General features: G+C 42.2%; 1 protein-coding gene across 4 annotated transcripts in view; it reads left to right on the top strand.

Annotated features, from left to right (window-relative positions):
- Nucleotides 1-19,585, top strand: part of CUX1 (cut like homeobox 1) — a 372,701-nt gene that overhangs the window by 223,927 nt on the left and 129,189 nt on the right. For all 4 annotated transcript variants that reach the window (XM_067537835.1, XM_067537834.1, XM_067537832.1 and 1 more), the window contains exon 10: nucleotides 11,975-12,079. In XM_067537835.1, the coding sequence (XP_067393936.1) occupies nucleotides 11,975-12,079 (105 nt within the window). The remainder of the gene's footprint in view (nucleotides 1-11,974; nucleotides 12,080-19,585) is intronic.

Below are 19,585 nucleotides of genomic sequence, written 5' to 3'. Positions count from 1 at the left end.
ATTTGGTTTTTTCCCCTGTTCTGAAATTAATACTATACAGTACAATTGTTAGGCTCTTATTAAAGTAAAAATAAATAAGTTTCACTTTGCGTTTTCATTGTTCTCTACACTTTCAGTATGTTGGTTGAAAAATATGTACAGTACATGTGTATTGTATATATGCAAATATAGTACCAGAATCAAATAGTCATACCAAAAACTGCTGTGAGTTCCAGAGTTACAAGTTCACTACAGTCTATCTTACAGATTAATGATCACTATATAGCCTATATACAAAGAATGTATTCATATTTGAATGATCCAAACTGGAATGTAGTTCAGAAGAGATTCAAAGAACAGCAAAACCTTGGCTTAAAAACACCATTAAAAGAATGTTTCTCCTTAAAGTAGTAAATACATTTACATTTTCAAACACAAATATTTGATATTTGAAAATCATTTCCTCCATCTTTTAACTGTCAAATCCTGAGTTCGGAACCATGTACTTTCCTTTCTTTGTTTGATGATATACCTACAACTTCTAAAGTCAAGTGGGAAATGCTATTTCCTTCTCTGTTGCAACTGATGATGTATTTCACTTTGTAGAAGAAACACAGATCCCTGATCTCAGGTGTTGGAAGGGAATCAACTCTTAATTTAATCTTTAGGATATTCAAAGAGTACATTCTCATTTGCTTCTCCCCTCCCACTGAAAGTTCTCCCCTTCCAGTTCTCCCCTCCCACTGAAAGAGGGCTCTGAAAAGTTAGCAACTTAAAATTCCTAGAATTTCTGAAGCAGAAGATAGTATCTCCTTCAGATCTCAAGAAGTCAAAGAATATATGGAGAAATCCAGATCCGAGCATGCAGCTCTTGGGGCCTTTGAAGAGAGTTGCAGTCACTCCATGTTGCTTGCTAAGACCAAACCCTCAGAAGCACAGGTTGCTTAGGAGTCATGCTTCCATTGACTCTCATCCCTGCAAGTAGCAACATTAATTCTCACCCAGGTGTCCACTTGGAAAATGTGCAGCTGCTCTGTGATTCTTCCATCTTCTGAATCCTGATATACTTTCTCTTCAGCCCTTTAATCAAATGAAACCTCAGTTCTGCTCATGCAGTGGGCATTCTTGGGGGTGGGGGAGCGTGCTATTGGTTGTGCTCCCACTGCCCTCATTGATTCCCTTAAGGGATTTACTCCCCAGAAGAGATTGTAGACCCTTGAAGTTAGTGATTTGTGATATGGAAACTTGGGAAAACAAAAACCACTGGTAATGCAGGAGCAGACTTCATACAGTTAGGACAGAGGAGTATGTTATACTTGAAAAAGAGGTCAGTGACCATAGAATTAGGACTTGTATTCACTGCATTATTAGCTCTAGGTATAACTCAAGTTTTGCCCCCAGACCAGCTCCTGTGTGTGCGCACAAATCTCTAAGGTCGTGTTAAATGGTGCTTTAAGCTCGAGCTGGCAGGTACATCTGGGGTGTGAGTTGAAGCTCAAGTGTTGCTGATGCTGGAGCTAATAACGGTGCAGCAGCTCAAGTTTATAATAACTCATCAGATGCTAATCCTCTCACTCTGTCCTGCTAATCAAATCTATGTCACGTAGTTTGCATGTTTTATGGAACAATCACTTTCACTGCACTCGAGCTAGGTTAAGTGGAGTGGGGTGACTCAAGTATACTAACTCAAGCTACCTATTGCAGTGAAGACAAGCCTTTTGAGAGGTAAAAGCACATGCTGACTGGAATAGGAGTTTCAAGGATATTGTACAGAGTAACAGGGTTCTGCAGTTAGAGTATTACGTTTTATAGGGGAAGTTTGATAAACAATGAACCACAGATCTGAAATGAAGGGAAAATGCAGAAGAAGCAGAAAGATAGTAATGATGGAGAATGAGGCAAAGCATGAAGTAGTGGGAAGGATAAACCAGTACCAAAAGACAAGATGGAACAATAAATAAAGATGGCTGCTGTATCAACGGTTCTGTCCAGGCGGAACAAGTTAATAGTTCATTAGCACGTAACTTTATTTTGGAGTTTGAAGGATTCTACTGAGACCCGCTGCAATTGCCTAAAGTAGTAAAATGCTACCATTTCTGATGCAGGACAGCAAAAGAACTGTCCGAAATATCAGCTGAGCATATATCTCATTTTTGCTTCTCTGTTCATTCTTAAGGGTATATTACTGAACATTTTAATTGGTATCAATAAAGGAGCAGAATTGAAGTATGTTATGAGCATAGCAGAATTTTACTTATTCTTCTTCAAGTGCTTGCTCATGTCCATTCCATTGTAGGTGTGTGCACACCTCCATGTGCGGTTACCAGAACTTTTTTCCCTTTAGCAGTACACACAGGGCTGGTTCCAGCACCCCCTGGAACTCCACTCACATGCCGTGGTGTGAGAGGCGCTGTTGGCCCTTTGCACCCTCAGTTCCTTCTTTCCGCCTGTGACAGTTGCTGGAACTGCTATGACTTGCATCGTGAGTGTTCTCAGTCCCTTTAGTTCTCCTTAATCGTTTGTTGTTTGTCTTAGTTAGGTAGATTAGTCCTTAAGTGTTGTTAATAGTGGTAGTTAGTTGCTTAGGATAGTCCCAGCTGGGACTTTGCTGGGAGCGGGGCATGCCCCGGTTACTGGGCTTCACACCTTGTGCCTCCTGTGTAAGCCTTTCCACTGAGCAACCCCCATGATAGTTGCCTAAAGTGCCTGGTGGGAAGCTCATCGTAAGGAAAAATGCAAGATTTCAGAAGGAAATGCAAGATTTCAGACCTCGAACCGAAAAAGACAGAGATCTGCTTGAAAGCCTTACTAATGGAGGCAGCACTCAGACTGGCCTCGGAACCAACCCATTCTACATTGGTACCGAGCGTGGCATCAGTGCAGAGCGCGCTGTCGGCACTGGCCCCACCTCAACACTGGACTTCCTCTCTGTCAAGGAAGAAGCAGCGAAAGTAGCGTGCAGGACAAGACTGCTCCCCTGCACCATCCAAGAAAGCAGGGTCGAGCACAGTGTTGCACTGAGGTCAGACAGTGGAGACTTGCTCGCCACCACCAGAGCCTATGTCTCCAGAGGAGGGCCAGCACTGTCAACACAGGAGATGTTTCATGCAGCATGGACCTTGTTGGCCTTGCCCAGACCCCAGCCTCCACCCAGAGAGAAGGTGCTGGTGTCGCAGGGGAAACCCATGTTGGGACCCCCTGGTTGGCTTAGGTGATCCCCGGAGCCTGGGAAATGATTTCCAACAGCCCAGTTCCCTGAGTGGAAGGGTCGACACAGTGCCACTCCCTGAGAAGTCGCTTCAGGTCACGGTCGCCAGAGCACCCTGCATCGGTGGGGCATAGAGCGAGGTCACCCTCTCCGCACCGGTCATGGTCCCCGGCACCAGGCTAAACTTGTTCCAGGAGGCGGTGCCCATCTGGGTTGCCTGCAAGAGGCTGCTCCCCAGAAGGAAGTTGGCACCGCTCCTGCTCCCCGGCACCGAGGAGTTCACCCACACTGGCGTGGCACAGAACCCAGTCGCCAAAGATAGACTTGACACCGAGGGGGAAGCAGCACCGTAAGTCACTGGTGCCCAGGCACTGCTCTGGGCGTTCCAGTTCGCAGTCGGAGCATGATTCCCCATGTCGGCACCGGCACTGTGTCTCGTCATCATGATCGATGACGCCAACGAGATCATTCTCCAGAACACCGGAGCACCCACAGATCGGGTCATCGCTCTCCCTCCACTCGGCACCGTACAGTGGGAGCCTCCGATGCAGCCCCACCATGGTCATCTGACAGAGAGTCGGCATCCTCTCAAGAGGACAGCCACCGGGAGGGTCGTCGCCGTGAGCAAAAGATGCCAGAGCACCCCTCTCCTCAGGCAGCCCCAGGATGGGCTCAGGGGCAGTGGCCACCCCAATGGCCAGATTGGAGACCTTGTGGGTTTCTGGTGGGGCCAGGACTGCAGTCATCTGGGGTGCATTCTGCACCACCGGCGCTGGAGGAGGGCCATCATTTGGCCTCCGACGACAATTCAGACCTCCAGGAAGGGACCTCTGTTGGGGCCCCTCATCAGCGGGAAGGAATGCCACCACCCACTGCATGCCTCCAGTCCTCCTCCTCTTCCGCAGATGAGGCGGTCACCCAGGGACCATCGTCGCACCTGGATGATTTCAGGGTGCATCAAGAGCTTCTCAAGAGGATGGCTTTCAACTTGGGGTTGGAGACAGAAGAGCTGAAGGAGGCGTTAGACAGTCTCTTTAATGTCCTGGGAGCAGGTGCTCCAGCCCAGGTTGCCCTCCCCATGCATGAGGGGGTATTGAAGATAGTGAAGGCCCTGTGGCAGACCCCTTCATCAGTGGCCCCAAACTCTAAGGGGGCCGAGAAGAAATATTATGTCCCGACCTAAGGATTTGAGTACCTTTTCATGCACCCCTCTCTTGGTACTCAACCAGCAGGATAGGCAGAGAAAGCCTGGTCCCACACCCAACAGAAAAGACAACAAGAAATTTGGACCTGTTCGGGAGAAAGGTTTATTCGACATTAAGCCTGCAGTTTCGAATTGCTAATCAGCAGGCTCTCCTGAGCAGGTACAGTTTCAATCTCTGGGACTCTCTAAAGAGCTTTGCGGACGCTTTGCCAAAGGACCAGGTGCTGGACTTTAGCACCTCCCTCCAGGATGGTGCTAATTATGGTGGCCAGAGCAGCGCTGTAGGAGTCTTCGGACACAGGAGACTCATGGCTACATGCCTTTTGCTGCTGTCATGGAAGGTGGCCTTCCTGGTGGCCATTACCTCAGCAAGGAGGGTCTCCGAGATTAGGGTGCTGACCTCAGAACCTCCTTATGCTGTGTTCTATAAAGACAAAGTTCAGTTGCGGCAACACTCGGCCTTCTTGCCTAAGGTGGTTTCCCAATTTCATTATAACCAAGATATTTTTCTCCCCGTGTTTTTTTCCAAACCGCCTGGTTCGGAGGAGGAGAGGCGGTGGCACACGCTAGATGTTAGATGGGCATTAGCACTCTACATTGAGCACATAGACCGTTCTGGAGATCTACACAACCCTTTGTCGCAGTGGCTGATTGGATGAAAGACTTACCTGTTTCCACCCAGCGCATCTCATCGTGGATAACTTCCTGCATCAAGTTCTGCTATGAGAAGGTGAAGGTGCCACTTCCAGGTATAATTACAGCCCACTCAACCAGAGGTCAAGCTTCATCCACAGCCTTCCTAGTGAGAGTGCCTGTGCAAGACATCTGCAGGGCTGCCACCTGGTCGTCTGTACACACCTTCAGGTCCACTGTGCCATCGTCCAGCAGGCACGGGATGATGCAGGCTTCGGCAGAGCAGTGCTGCAGGCAGCTCATCTATAACTCCAGCCCACCTCCAAGATATTGCTTGTGAGTCACCTATGATGGAATGGACATGAGCAAGCACTCGAAATAAAAATGGTTACTTACCTTGTAACTGTTGTTCTTCCAGATGTGTTGCTCGTGTCCATTCCATGACCCACCCCCTTTCCCCATGGCCGGAGTTGGCAGCAAGAAGGAACTGAGGGTGGCCTAGAGCCGGCAGCACCTCATATACCGTGGCATGTGTGGGGGGCTTCAGGGGGTGACGGAGCTAGCCCTGTGGGTACTGCTAAAGGGAAGAAAGTTCCGGTAACCGTTAATCCACAAACCCAGTATTTCTCTCTCACAAAACATCTGGAAGTTTTACCTGACATTCCTGTATAGTTTTAATTGATAGAGCTGTGGTGGGGAATCTCATTTTATTAATGTTTCATTTTACACAATCATTGACTTCATATTTGCTGATATGCTGTGAAGTATGACGATAAATAATTAAAACAAAATTAACCTTACTTGTCAAATAAATTAATTTAGTATAGTTTGGGACTCAGGATGTGAATTTTTATTGTTTGATTTATAGAATATGATCATTTTTGTTCAGTGAAGTTGGTGAGGTTCTATTGTAGTTTTCTAGATGTATAATGGTTAGTGTGTATGCACACACAGGTGCCATGTATGTTTTATATAAATAAATATTTATTGGTGGCTCTGCTCAGTATGTCAGCAGAAGGCCCCTTATCCCTTTTTTCATAAAATGTATCCAAATGTTAAAAAGTCTGTAGTGAACTGGTACAATTTAGTCTTCCTTGTTAAAGTAGTTTGAAAGCGTGTTCCCCATGTAGAAAAGAGAAAGGGATACCTAAATTAAGGAAGTGCCAGTTGACTGGCATTGACATTATAATAACATCACTGTAATGCCTTGAAGAATCTAACATGATTTAAAAAAAAAAAAAAAGCTCAAAAGAAGAAATGTCATGTTTGCAGTGTTTCCTGTGGAGAAAGAGAAAGTAGGAGACTTTCCCCCCTGCATAATGCATTGTGAAGGCATTGGAAATATATAATTTAGATATTTTTTTGTACAGTATGTTATGCCATATTTTGTCTTTGGAAGGTCAGCATGTGTTCTTTGGTCTCCCCGTTCCTCCTCATGATGCTGATAGAGTTTCTGAATTTGTCCTTCACGCATTTGAGTGTTTTGTAGGGTAGAGATAATTGCAGAAAATAGAAAGTTCTGTCATAATGGAACAAGAAAAGAGGAAATCTTCTTTTCAGAGTGTCTGGTGAATTACATCGCAATTTGTTAAAGGATCTAGACTGGATTAGTGCTATGCATTTATTGAATTGTGTTGCTGGATTTTAAGATCAGGAGAGGAGGAATTTAATGATTAAAAAAATTGTTGGAACAAAAGAATACTAAAATTTAAAAACCACTGCATCTCCTATAGCAAGCGTAAGCAAAAACAACCATTTCCTTTTGTCCTAAAAGCATAAGAAAAATGAAATGATTTTGGCAGAAACAGGTTTCACAGGGTTTTATTTTAATTGAGTATAATCTCCCTCTAGCTTTAACAGATCATGCTGGAAAATTGTTTAGATTTGTATTTCCAACTAAGAACAATTGCTATGAAATATGCATGCATCAGACCAATATGTGGAGTGATTTCTCCTTGTTCAGTTAGCAATACTGACAACAACATATAGGTATAGGACAAAATTAATTTTGCTCCAGAACTGATGGCAGCAACAATGATGACAAGATGTTCCTGTTTTTATTCATCATGAATATAGTGTAGTCATCTCAGCATGATTCCTGATGCAGCTAACATTAGAATATCTGGATTCTATTTCTGGCTCTTCAGCTTGCTATGGCTAGCTCTGCAGCTCAGGTAAATTGTTTACACCATCTGACAAGGGTCTGGCACATTGTGGTATTCACACCAATTACTTGATCCTGTGCCTCAATTACACCATCTGTAAAACAGAAATAATAATAGTCACATTAGTTAAGTGCAAAATGAAAATTGAAATGAGAGAGGATATAAAGCTGAAGACTAAATTCCGGTTCTTAAAAACTTACATTTGGTCTATGTTAAATTACAGCTGTGAAACATGGACATTCAAACACTCGATAATAAGAAATGATAGGCTTGTCTACACTTACTATTGGAATGGCACAGCTGCGTCACTGTAGCACTTGGTGAAGATGCTATCTATGCTGATTGGAGAGCTTCACCAATCGGCGTAGGTAATTCACCTCCCTGGAAGGCGGTAGCTATGTCAACAGGAGAAGCTGTCCCATCAACATAGTGTTGTGTACACCAGGGGCTAGGTCAGTATAACTAAGTGGCTCAGGGGTGTGGAAAACTAACATGAGTTTGTAGTGTAGACCAGGGCTACAGTACTTTGAATTATGGTATTATAGAAGAATTCTGAAAATATCATGGCTAGACCATCTAACCAACAGAAAGGTATTGGAGATGACTGGAACTCAGCAAACACTAGTCAGAGATTTTATGAAAACAAAGATTTGATTTTCAGGGTACATTTTAAGTGGGCAATGCATGTTTATGAGCACTGGAAGAAAATCACGGAAGAACGCAAGGCAGAGGAAGGTGATCTTGGGTGAACAGTGTGGTATCCTGGGTGGATCAAAAGGATTATTTAGTCACAAAGGGATTAGCAGAGGATTGTAGAGAATGAGCCTACCATGGTTACAAACCTCCAGTAAAATGGAGATGCCTTGAGATTGTTGCAAAGTATGTTTGATGTTATTTTCATAGATATACAGGAACCTCCTGTAAAAGTTTGACTTCCAGCTGGAATTACATTTACCTGGCAGTGTTTCAGTGAGAAAAGGAAAGCTCAATAGCCTGAAGACGAGACTGAAGACAACCCAGGCTCTTTTGTTTCATGTTTATATAGTTCTCTAATACTGCAAAAATAGGTGCCAAAGCCCTGGAGAGCTTTTCTTGTCACTGATTTTCTGATAACTCACTGCTTTTCTGTGAAATTAGATGCAGACTAAGGCTTCAAAATGGTTGAAAAGTTAGAAAAAAGTTGAAGCCTATTGCACTAATGTGTATTAGTCAACTAATTGCTTGAAAAGAGCATGGCTGCTGTGAGATGGTCTACAAACAGAGAGCCCAATCCTGCAGACCCTTACTACCAGGCATCATGAGTACTGCCATAATTAGATCTATTAGCTTCAATAGAGCTACTCATGGTAATATGCACTACATTTTAGTGTTTGTAGTAGTGTTTGCTACATATTGTATATATGAAAAGACAATTCAGCTGTTAGAACTCAAAACGGAAAGATCTTTAAATAATCCCATTTTCCCCAATCATACCTCTGGTCTTTGATCAAGTTAACATTTTACTCTAGGTAGAGGAGTGCTCAGTTCATGATCTTCGTCCTGTCATGAAGCTCTACAAAAGAAAATTATACCTAATACATTGCATTAATTTTCTTTAAAAAATGAAATGCATATGGCAAATGATTGACCTATTAATTGGCTTCACTACTAAGCAGTATAATATTTACACATTATAGTAAAGGAAATGAAAGAATATCTGAATTTTTTTGTCACAAGTGAGATAATTCTGTGCTAGTGTATCAGCTACCTAGAATGGAGAAGATTCATCTGATTGAGGTATCCAAAAATACAGTTTCATTGGATTCATGAAGAATGGGAATGGTCTTTCTCAATGTTAGCAGTATGGCTGACTGCCACTGGTGATTTCTGATGGTGTGGACAGTCTTTATTTAAGATATTCAGAAAGAATGAAGCCATGCATTTTAGCACGAATGGGCACAGCTATCTCTATTACTATAGATTTAATTTTTATAGGCAGAGTTAGTTAACTGACCTTTCTCATTAAAAGACCCTGTTTTCTAAACTTTGCCATATAGTTTGGGCCAAAGTTTTCCATGCTGGGTGTCTGGCTCAGGCTGATTTTTTTCCCCCTAAGTTTCAGCAAAAACTGCACAGCCATTTCTGAGAATGAGAATGTGTAAATGTTTTTCCCATGTTAAAATTTTATAACTGTTTTGTTGAGAAGTTCTAGTACCTCCATGTTTTGAAGCGGGGACTTGAAATGGGGGAAAGGCAGGTGTCCTTTGTATCAAGGATGTGCAGTCTATTATTCCTATGGCAAAAAATGTCCAAGTTTGGTCAACTTATAAGCTTTGAAAAAATCTCAGTTTTTGGGTGTCTTCAGTTGAGACTTGTTATACTTTGTCAGCTAAATTCTCTGACAATTCTGTCCATACTGAGCACTCTCTAACTAGGGGATGCGGGGGCTGAGCAGGACTTTCCTTGCAATTTCTGCTTCTGGTTGATATAGGCTGCTTTTCCTAGCTTTTGTGTGCTTGATTTTGCAACCTTAATGTTCTTTTAACACAGTTTTTTGTATGTAATTTATTATTTATATTGCAGGAACATCCAGAAGTTTACTAAGTGCTGTTCAAATGCTGAGGCATACACAGTCATTACCCTAGCATATAATCTTTTTTTTTTAAAGCCCATATTTTCCAGTCTGAGTTGTCTGAAGTTTGTTGATTTATCTTTCATAACAATGCATAGTGTGATATCTTGTTTAATATTATTCACAAGATTACAACCGATGTGCTAAATTGGCTAAGGAAACTATGCGGGATGGAAGGGCAGTTGACAACTTACCATATATGCAGATGTAACATCTATTAGAAATATCCTCTGTGGTTTGTTTGTGTGCAAAGTGAATAGATTCTCAAAACAATGCTGCTATGAATGGAAGCCATCAGCAGAATTGCTTAAGGGTGCAAAACCCATTACTTATACAACACTAGATGTAGTAACAACACAGTGTAGTAACTTGTTCTGTTTTGCAGTAATAATTTAGCAATTATTAGATAAATATTTTCACACAGCTAATGCAAATGAGAGAAAATAACTTATTCTGTTCTCCCTCCTAACATTATGCCCCTATGGAAATCAGATTCATTTCCCTTAAGTGAGGAATAGTATTACCAGAGAAGACTTCTTCAGTCATCTTTTCATGTACCACACAATACTGTATGCTAATTAAGTATTTCGTATACTAGTTGTTAGAACTAGCCTACTGTGTCTTGTACAATTCCACATTTGTTCTCAAATAACTATTGTGAAACCTATGCAAAATCATCAGTAAAATGTTTCAAGAAAATAACATAAATAGCATTTAATTGCTGATAATTTATATCTCATTCAGCATACTAAGACACAGTTCCTGTTCTGTGTTGGTTACAATTTGAAAGTTAGACAAAAAATACGGGTGACACCAAGAAAATGGTTATAAGGTTTGTTTTTGTTAAAAGTTTGTGGACCTTGCAGGAGGGATTTATTGAAGGGGGGGAAGAAAGTATGTCACACTGAAATAGGGAGATCATTCCAGGTGTAATGGAGATGTGTGGAGGAAGGCATGAAGGTGAGAGTGGGAGAAGAAAATAAAAAGAGGAACATCTCATTGACATAACAAAGAGGAAAAGTTGGATCATAAAAAGAGACAAGATCTGAAGTGTAGGTAGAGGCAGCATTGTACACAGCCTTGAGGGTGATTGTTAGAATCTTAAGCTTCATTTGGAGGCAGGACTGAACCAGCTCATGGATTTAGAAAAGGGAGCAATGTGGTCTCAGCAGTGGGCATAGAAGATGCTTTTAGTTGCTTTGTTCTGGAAGAGGAGTGACATTTTAACAGATGGAGTAGGTGATAATCAGGGTGGATAAGCATCAGTTTTACTTCTAATAAGCCAAACGGGGCGGGGGAAGGGGGAGATACTGTAAACATAATTAGATTTTTGTGCTGTTTTTCTTAATCGGAACTTGAGAACAGATAATAAAAAGCAACTTTTCTCCCACGTGCCTTCTGAAATCATCTGTGATCCACCAATCCGCACCCAAATTCCTGTATGGACATTCTTTCCCCTGAATCCTAGATTTTTTTCATCTTTTTAATTATTATTTATATTGCAGTAATACCTGGGAGCCCCGATCATGGCTAGGACCCCATTGTGCTAGCCACTGGACAAACAGAACAAAAAGACAGTCACTGCCCCAAAAGCTTTTCAGATATTGCTGAAATTGTCTGTAGCTGATAACTGATCTATGCAAAGTTGCTGGATTTAAATATTGTTGCATAAATAAAGCTGCTGAAAGGGCAAAACTTCACAGTTCACTTTCTGGCAAATAATTGCTGAAGACAACCCACAACATTTGTATATTTTAGGAAGAATAGCAAGGATGTCTTTTAATTCACTGTTTACCCATGGGAATTATTCCCATAAGGAATCTTGCAATAAAATCTGCTTGGTCTAGAACAGAAAGAAATTGAATAAAAAGACTCCATTTCCATTTGTATTTATTCAGTCTGGGAAATTCAGTGGGCCACAGCATTAGTATCAGCAGGGGATTCCTTGCTCCTAGCGTTAAATTACTGTCATAATCGCTCAATTATTTCTTCCTTGTACTGTTTAAAATAAAAATCCATCACATTCTATGTATTTTTCCTAACATTTATTAGGTTCAGTGTTTAGGAAAATCAATTATAGTCAGTCAAGCATGAATTGATGAATGTTCTTGTAATAATTGTCAGTTGTTAAACCGACTGTACTTTCTCTTTTCACTCCTTTTCATTTCCTTCAGAGGGCAGAGGTGGCTCAGAGAGAGGCAGAAACCTTAAGGGAGCAGCTCTCATCAGCTAACAAATCTCTCCAACTTGCTACACAGATCCAGAAGGCACCTGATGTGGTGAGAGAAAATATTTACCTACTCTTACAGGTTTCTGACATTCCTGCAGTCCAGCACTTTCAATTTATACTCACAGCTATAAAAATATCTGTTTGGAATAATATTTTAACTGAAACAGAATTGTGTTCCTGGGGATTGTAAATTTTACACTTTCGTTGGACAAACTGTTCTTTGAGATTTGGAGGCAGTCAAAGACAGAGGACAGGAGTGGAAATCTCATCTGCTCTTTGGACGCTAGCATGAGCTGGGGCAGCATTCACTCAGCTTCTGCTCAGGGAGTCCAGGAAGATAGCAGTAGCTATCAGATTTTTTCAAGTTGATAGAAGCTGCAACAGCCAAAAAATAAATTAATCAATGCCATACAACAGGGAGTGAATTAATAGGTCATTAACACATGCCTTGGGTACATAGTGAGGCTTGAGGCTGTAGGCCAAGTGACTTCAACCACCCACCCAAGAATTGCACTAATGGCCTATCAGAGCATGACCTGCAGTGTCGTGCTGTTCTTAGAATATGACTGTAGAAGAAAGTTTTAAAATTACATTTTAGACTTGTATTTTTCACCGTATATGTCCTTTTACTATGAAAAATAGTTCATTAGCAAATAAGAGTTAGCAAACTGATATATGTTGTCTTTCTTATTTTCTTTGACTTTTTGCTCTTTTTTTTCTTCAAGTATTTTAAAATAAAATAGATGTACTCGTTTTGTTTTTGGAGATTACACTGTCCCTTTGCCTGTTCCACCTTCCCAGCTTAGAGTATTACATTCCTCAGACTTTTTCTGGATTAATAACAATCATATTTGAAAGGACAATTCCTTTTGAGTTCAGCCAGTAAAGGTAAATAATAGGTGTGTTTTATCTTTAAAAAAAAAAAAATTGGCTCTGATTTCAACTAATTAACAAAAATGATTCCTGATGTGTAGGTGCTACTTGTTATGACCCAAGTATGTTCCCCACTGGATATCAGCAGAGGAATACATAGTTGCTTTAAAAATACTTTTTAGTACAGGTTGTGTCACAAACCAAAAAGCCTGAAAAATGTTTAAGTGCGCAGCGATATTCTCACTGAAGTTAACAGGAGCAGAAGCAAAGCCTAACTGCATAAATAAAAAGACAGAATATCAGACTTAATTTGGATTAACTGTCTCTTCCCAGTTTATATTCCAGCCTTATCATTATTTTATCATTAGGATTTTCTTATATTTAATAGTACTTTTGCACCTCATTCATATTTAATATGACAACTACTGCAGGATGAAAATGATCATTATCTATCTTTTTTCAAAGTCTGTTCTGGTCTCAATAGACATGCAGGAGACAGTTATGCAACTTGTGATGTTTCATGCAAGCAAATTAGTTTTTTCAAGGAAAAAAGTATAATTCAGTGTAATAGGGCAGCATTGTTAACTGCTGTTCATACTTCTAGCTCTCCGTGTGAGATACGACACTAGCATATAGACATTGGGAATCAAGCTAAGTGCCGGGAAGATATGGAAAAGGCATTTAATTAATTTCTACTCTGGAAAATACATGGGTATCCAGTATCCGGCAGTGTTATCTGTTGTAACAAGAGGGAGTGGCTGACAGCATTTCTGGATTAGGTTTTCACCAGTGACTCATAGTGTGAATTTTGGCATGTCACTCTCCGTCTGGGTGGTCCACTTCATCCATTAGTAAAATGGGTACTTACCTATCTCACTAGCATATTGTGGGATTTATTCCTTAAAGTTTGTAAAGCACTTAGCAGTCTTAGAATGAAAAGTGCTATATAAGCACTAAGTATTGGCTAGATCATGCTCCCTAGAGCTGTACATGCAGCGTTCCTTCCTTCTGAACAAGGATTTCCTCCAGTTTTGCATGGTAGGGGGCCCTCAGCTGTTTCCACAGCACAGTACCTGACCTGTATGTGGTCTGTGTGCTGGGGAAGAAGTTGAGATTGAATGGTTGGGATGGGAGAAAAGGGGTAGGATGGGGCCAGGGTGCAAGTCTACTCTACCCAGACATCATCTGGTCCCATTAAAAAGTAAGTAAAAAAGATAAAACATAGCTCTACCTTCTTCTTTCTCCCTCCTCCTTCCTTCTCCACTGTCCTGGGAGCTGTGGTAGCTAGGAAGCCACAGTAGTGGGGATGTGCCATGGTACACACACAAATTGAATGCCGCATGTAGTTCTGGTCACCCCGTCTCCAAAAAAAATTATTAGAATTGGAAAAGGATAGGGAAAGGGCAACAAAAATTATTAAGGGTATGGAAAAACCTTTTGAGCTTGGAAAAGAGGCAACTAAGAGGGGATATGATAGAGGTCTATAAAATTGATAGTGATATGGAGAAAGTGAATTAAGGAAGTGTTCTTCTTCGAGTAATATCCCTGTGGGTGCTCCACTTTAGGTGTCATCGCATCTTGCGCCCTTGATTGGAAGTCTTTTAGCAGTACTCATCCGGGTTGCATGTGCACAGATTCCATCTGGTGGCGCCTTTGGCATGTCTTCGGCGTGCACGCGACCCGACTCTCTCATTCTTTCTCAACCGTCCATGGTCCGAGACAGAGCATCCAGAGCAGAGAAGTTTTCTTGTCCTAGACAGAATAATAGTTAAAAAAATTAATTAGTTTTCTTATACTTTAGTCAGTTTTAGTCAGTATTTAGTTAGTTTTTTGTTTTAAAAAAAAAAAACAACCCCCAAAATCATGAAACGATGACAATAATAAGTTTCAGGTTTTTTTCTTTTTCCTTTGTTATTAGAATAGTGTTAGGGTTTAACATGCCTGGTTCACCAGGCTTCAAGAGGTGCACCTTATGTAGAGAATCTATGCCTGCTTCAGATGGCCATTCGCAATATGTCTGTTGTCTAGGGGAAATCCACGTGCCTCAAAAATGCACCCACTGCAGGAACTTGAAGGTAAGGGCGAGGAGAGATAGAGACCTGAGGTTAAAACTTATCCTCATGGAAAAGTCCCTCAGACCCTCCTTAGACCCTCTTCTGATCCGGGAGCAGACAAACCTCCCTCTAACAACCTGGCATACGCTCCCAGAAAGACAGCCTCATCGCCTCTGGAGACCGCTGAGTCAAAGAAAAGACGCTCGCCTATGAGACTGACTCCAAAACACAGTACTGATGAGGCAATGGATCCCTCAGGTACAAATCGTTCCTTGCCGCCCAAGGACTCGAAATGTCCGGGTGAGGAGTCAAGGGGTAAACAAAAGCATTCCTCCTCCTACATGGCACCGAAAAAAAATTCAGCACATAGAGCTCCTGAGCATTGCTCATAGGCGCCGACTACGGCACCATCAAAGATTGCAACCCTGAGCACAGAACCTGAAAATGAGTCGGCACCGAGACAAATCACGGCACCGAGTTCGGCACCGGAGCCACCACTGGCAACCGCTGAGGCACCGCACCTGGCACTGACGCTTAGTACGGGCTGATGAGAAACCTGGCACCGACAATGGCACCGCCCATAAAAAGAACACAAACAACATCACTTAACATCTTCTCCACTATCAGATATAGTGCAATCACCAATGCACTTTGCCCACAAGACCCTTTCCCCAGTGCACTCTATTATTTCAGGAGACAGTGACCTAGAGGAAGCCCAATTTTCCTCAGAACATTCTTCACCTACCAGGCCATCAGTGGAGTCACGAGGATATACGCCCCGAAGGGGTAACACACCATATTCATGGTAGGACCACCATGGTTTCCTCCCCATATGCCATACCAAATGTGATGGCGCAATTGGGAAGCCTGTTCCACCTGCTCTAGAGCATACAATAGATCTACCGGCTCCCATGCAGGTAGAGCCAGGTCACCTAGTCAATCACATCCAACTACATCTGCTAAGGCAGTAGAACAAATACAAACAACAGAGGCAAGTGGGGAACAGGAAACATCCCTCCCTACGCATGACTCAACTTTATCACCAGACAAAGCAGTCATTCCAACTACATCCACTCTTGTAGACGACCCCAAGCAGTTTAGTTCTTGTGCGACCCTCTTGAACAAGTCATTAGAGATCCCACTAGAAGAGGTCAGAGTCTAATAATAAGCTACTGAACATCCTGCCTACCACAACATCTTCAAAAATTGCACTTCCTATGGATGTGTTAATGGAGCCAGCTAACATCATCCGGCAGATGCCAGGTACAATTCCCCCCACTAACAAGAGGAATGATAGAAAATACTATATCCCAGCCAAGGGGATGGAATTTCTATTCACACACCCACCTGCAAACTCATTAGTCACAGATGCTGCAAACCAGAAGGGAAAACAAACAAGCTACATGTCAACCCTATGGGACAAGGACTGGATGCCTTCCTTATAGGCTAGAGAGCACATTTACACCACTGCATGATACAAGGCAAGTGGTCAAAACCAGAAACAACTCTTCACATAAATGTGCTAGAGTTCAAGGCAGTCTGCCATGCTTGCCGACACTTTCTACCCTTTAGAAGAAACAAATCAATAAGAATAATGACGGATAATATAGCATGCATGTTCTATATCAATCGCCAGGGAGGAGCAAGATGACGCTCCCTATGCACCAAATCAATAAGTCTATGGAACTGGTGCCTACGACACAACATCCAAATTTCACCAGCATACCTACCAGGAAGACAAAACATTTACTGCAGACAGCTGAAGCGGGCACTTCCCACAGAATCACGAATGACAGATGTAGAACGAGGTCCTATATGATATTTTTCAACAGTAGGGTCTTCCCATAACCGACCTATTGCCACGAAACAAAATTGAAAATGTCACCAATTCTGTTCCAGGGCAGGACTAGGAGCAGGATCCAAGGGCGACGCATTCTTGCTGAACTGGAGTAAGGGACAACTCTGTGCCTTCCCACGCATCCCAACAATACCCAGGACTATCTACAAAATCAAGACCGACAAAGCAAAGGTCGTCATATTAGCACCAGCATGGCCCAGGCAGATGTGGTTCTCAGATCTACTCAGTCTATCGGCACACAGACCAATCACACTTCCCCCCAGGAAAGATCTCCTCTTGCAACACGACAGTCAAATTTATCACCCAGAAATACACAAATTACACTTAACAGCATGGTTCCTAATTGATTCCAACCAGAGGAGTTGGAATGCTCTGAACATGTTAGACATATACTGTTAAATAGTAGAAAAACAACAAATAGGAAGACTTGCCTTCAAAAATGGCACAGATTTGATTCCTGGTGTACAGAAAGACAGATCAGGGTGACATCCTCATCTGTACCTAGCATCCTACATTATATCCTAGAACTGAAAAAATCGGGGTTATCAATCAGTTCTTTAAAGATTCACCTGGCAGTAATTTCAGTATTCCATGACCATATCAATCAAGCTATGGTCTCCACTCACCCCGATTCTTAGCAGGGTTACAGAGAATCTTCTGTCATACGTTCCCCAATAACACCATGGGACTTAAATTTGGTATAAGAGCTCTTACGAGAGCATCGTTTGAACTGCTGGCAACATGCTTATTGTTGTATAGGTCCATGAAAGTCTCATTCTTGGTTGCTATCACATTAGTCAGACTTGTAGGGGAGATCAGTGCACTCATGGCAAATGCCCCGTACACAATATTTCATACAGATAAGGTCATGCTTAGACCCCATCCAAAGTTTGTCAAAGATTGTCTCAGATTTCCACATTAACCAACCCATTCATTTACCTACCTTCTACCCCAAACCGCATGCGAATCCACAGGAAGCTGCACTCCACACGCTGGATGTTAGATGGGCTTTATCTTTCTACCTATAAAGAACAAAAACATTCAGGAAATTGAATAAGCTGTTTATTTCGTTGGGTGAACATACAAAGGGCAAGGCCATATCCAGCTAAAGGCTATCCAAATGAATAAAAGAACGTATCCATACATGTTACCAACAAAAAGACCTACAGACTCCATCAGGTACAAGAGTTCACTCGACCAGAGCGATTTCCACTACCACAGCATTCCTAAATAATGTCCCTCTCACTGACATATGTGAAGCGGTCACATGGACCTCAGTCCACACGTTCACCAGATATTATGCAATAGATCAGACATCTGCCAGTGATGCCACAATAGGCCTATCCATACACCAAAGTCCCTCCACCAATTGATGGTCACTGCTACATAGTCACCTAATTTGGAGTGCCCACAGGGGCATAAACTTGAAGAAGAAGGAATGGTTACTCACCTAGTGCAGTGACTGATGTTTTTTTGAGATGTGTGTCTTTGTGGGTGCTCCACTATCCACCCTCCTCCCCTGTACTTTGGAGATCGATTAGGGTACTCTATGGAAGAGAAGGAACTGAGGGGGTTGGGTTGCGTGCACATGCGCCAAAGATGCACCGAAGGCGCCATGACACGGAATCTGTGCACACACGACCCGGACAAGTACTGCTAAAAGACCTCCAATCAAGGGCACAGGATGCAATGACACCTACAGTGGAGCACCCACAGGGGGACACATCTCAAAGAACATCAGTTACTGCACTGGTGAGTAACCATTCCTTATTTACTCCTTCATGTGACACAAGAACCATGGGTCACCCAATGAAATTAATAGGAGGAAGGTTTAAAACAAACATCAGGAAGTACTTCTTCGCATAACACATAGTAACCTGTGGAACTCATAGACAGGAGATACTATGAAGGACAAAACTATAGCGGGGTCAAAAAAGAATTAGATAAGTTCATGAAGGACTGGTGACTATTTGCCAAGATAGTCAGGGATGCAACCCCGTGTTCTGGGTGACCCTGTCCTCTGATTACCAAAAGTTGGGAGTGGACAACAGGGATCACTCTGTGGTTGCCTGTTCTGTTCATTCCCTCAAAGCACCTGGCATTGACTACCATCAGGTGACAAGATACTGGGCTAGATGGACCATTGGTCTGACCCAGTATGACCGTTCTTATGTTATGTTCTTATGCCAGGTTTTTGAGGGCATGCCTCTACAGCCTTTTATCAAGTCCCGATTTGGGGAGGGGTATTTCTTCAAGGGAATCCTCAGGAAAATGTCTTCCTCCTAGTATCCCCTTCCTGTATATTTTTAGTTGGGAGGAGAGAGTCTGTGCCATTATTATTTTCAGTGTTCCCAGGAGTAAACATCATCAGCAAACAATAATCATCATTCAGCAAGCAGCAGAATTTGTGGAAGTAGCACTTTCTGGAGCAGTATTTCTGGGAACGATGCCTGAAATGTATGGCGGATGTACCCCCAGTAGCCAAAAAATGCTTTTTCTGCAATTTATAAGCCAAACATTCTCCCCCAGTCTTCCAAAATGGCATATTATCTATTATTTTTTAAAGTAAAAGATTTAATTACCAGCAAAACACCTCTATCATTAATAATAATCAATAATGTTAAATAGAGCATTTTGTATCTTCAAATCACTGTGCAGACATTCACTCTTGCATCCTCCCAATACCAATGTGATTTAGGTAAGTCTGTTCTCTCCATTATCCCCATCTTATACATGAGCCACCTAAGACTCAGGGAGCTTAATTTCCCAA

The sequence above is a fragment of the Emydura macquarii genome, unplaced genomic scaffold (assembly GCF_026122565.2).
Source record: "Emydura macquarii macquarii isolate MOO-44397 ecotype Brisbane River unplaced genomic scaffold, CSIRO-AGI_Emac_v2 contig_450, whole genome shotgun sequence".
NCBI classification, from domain to species: domain Eukaryota; kingdom Metazoa; phylum Chordata; order Testudines; family Chelidae; genus Emydura; species Emydura macquarii.
This window is presented reverse-complemented; position numbering and strand designations above follow the sequence as displayed.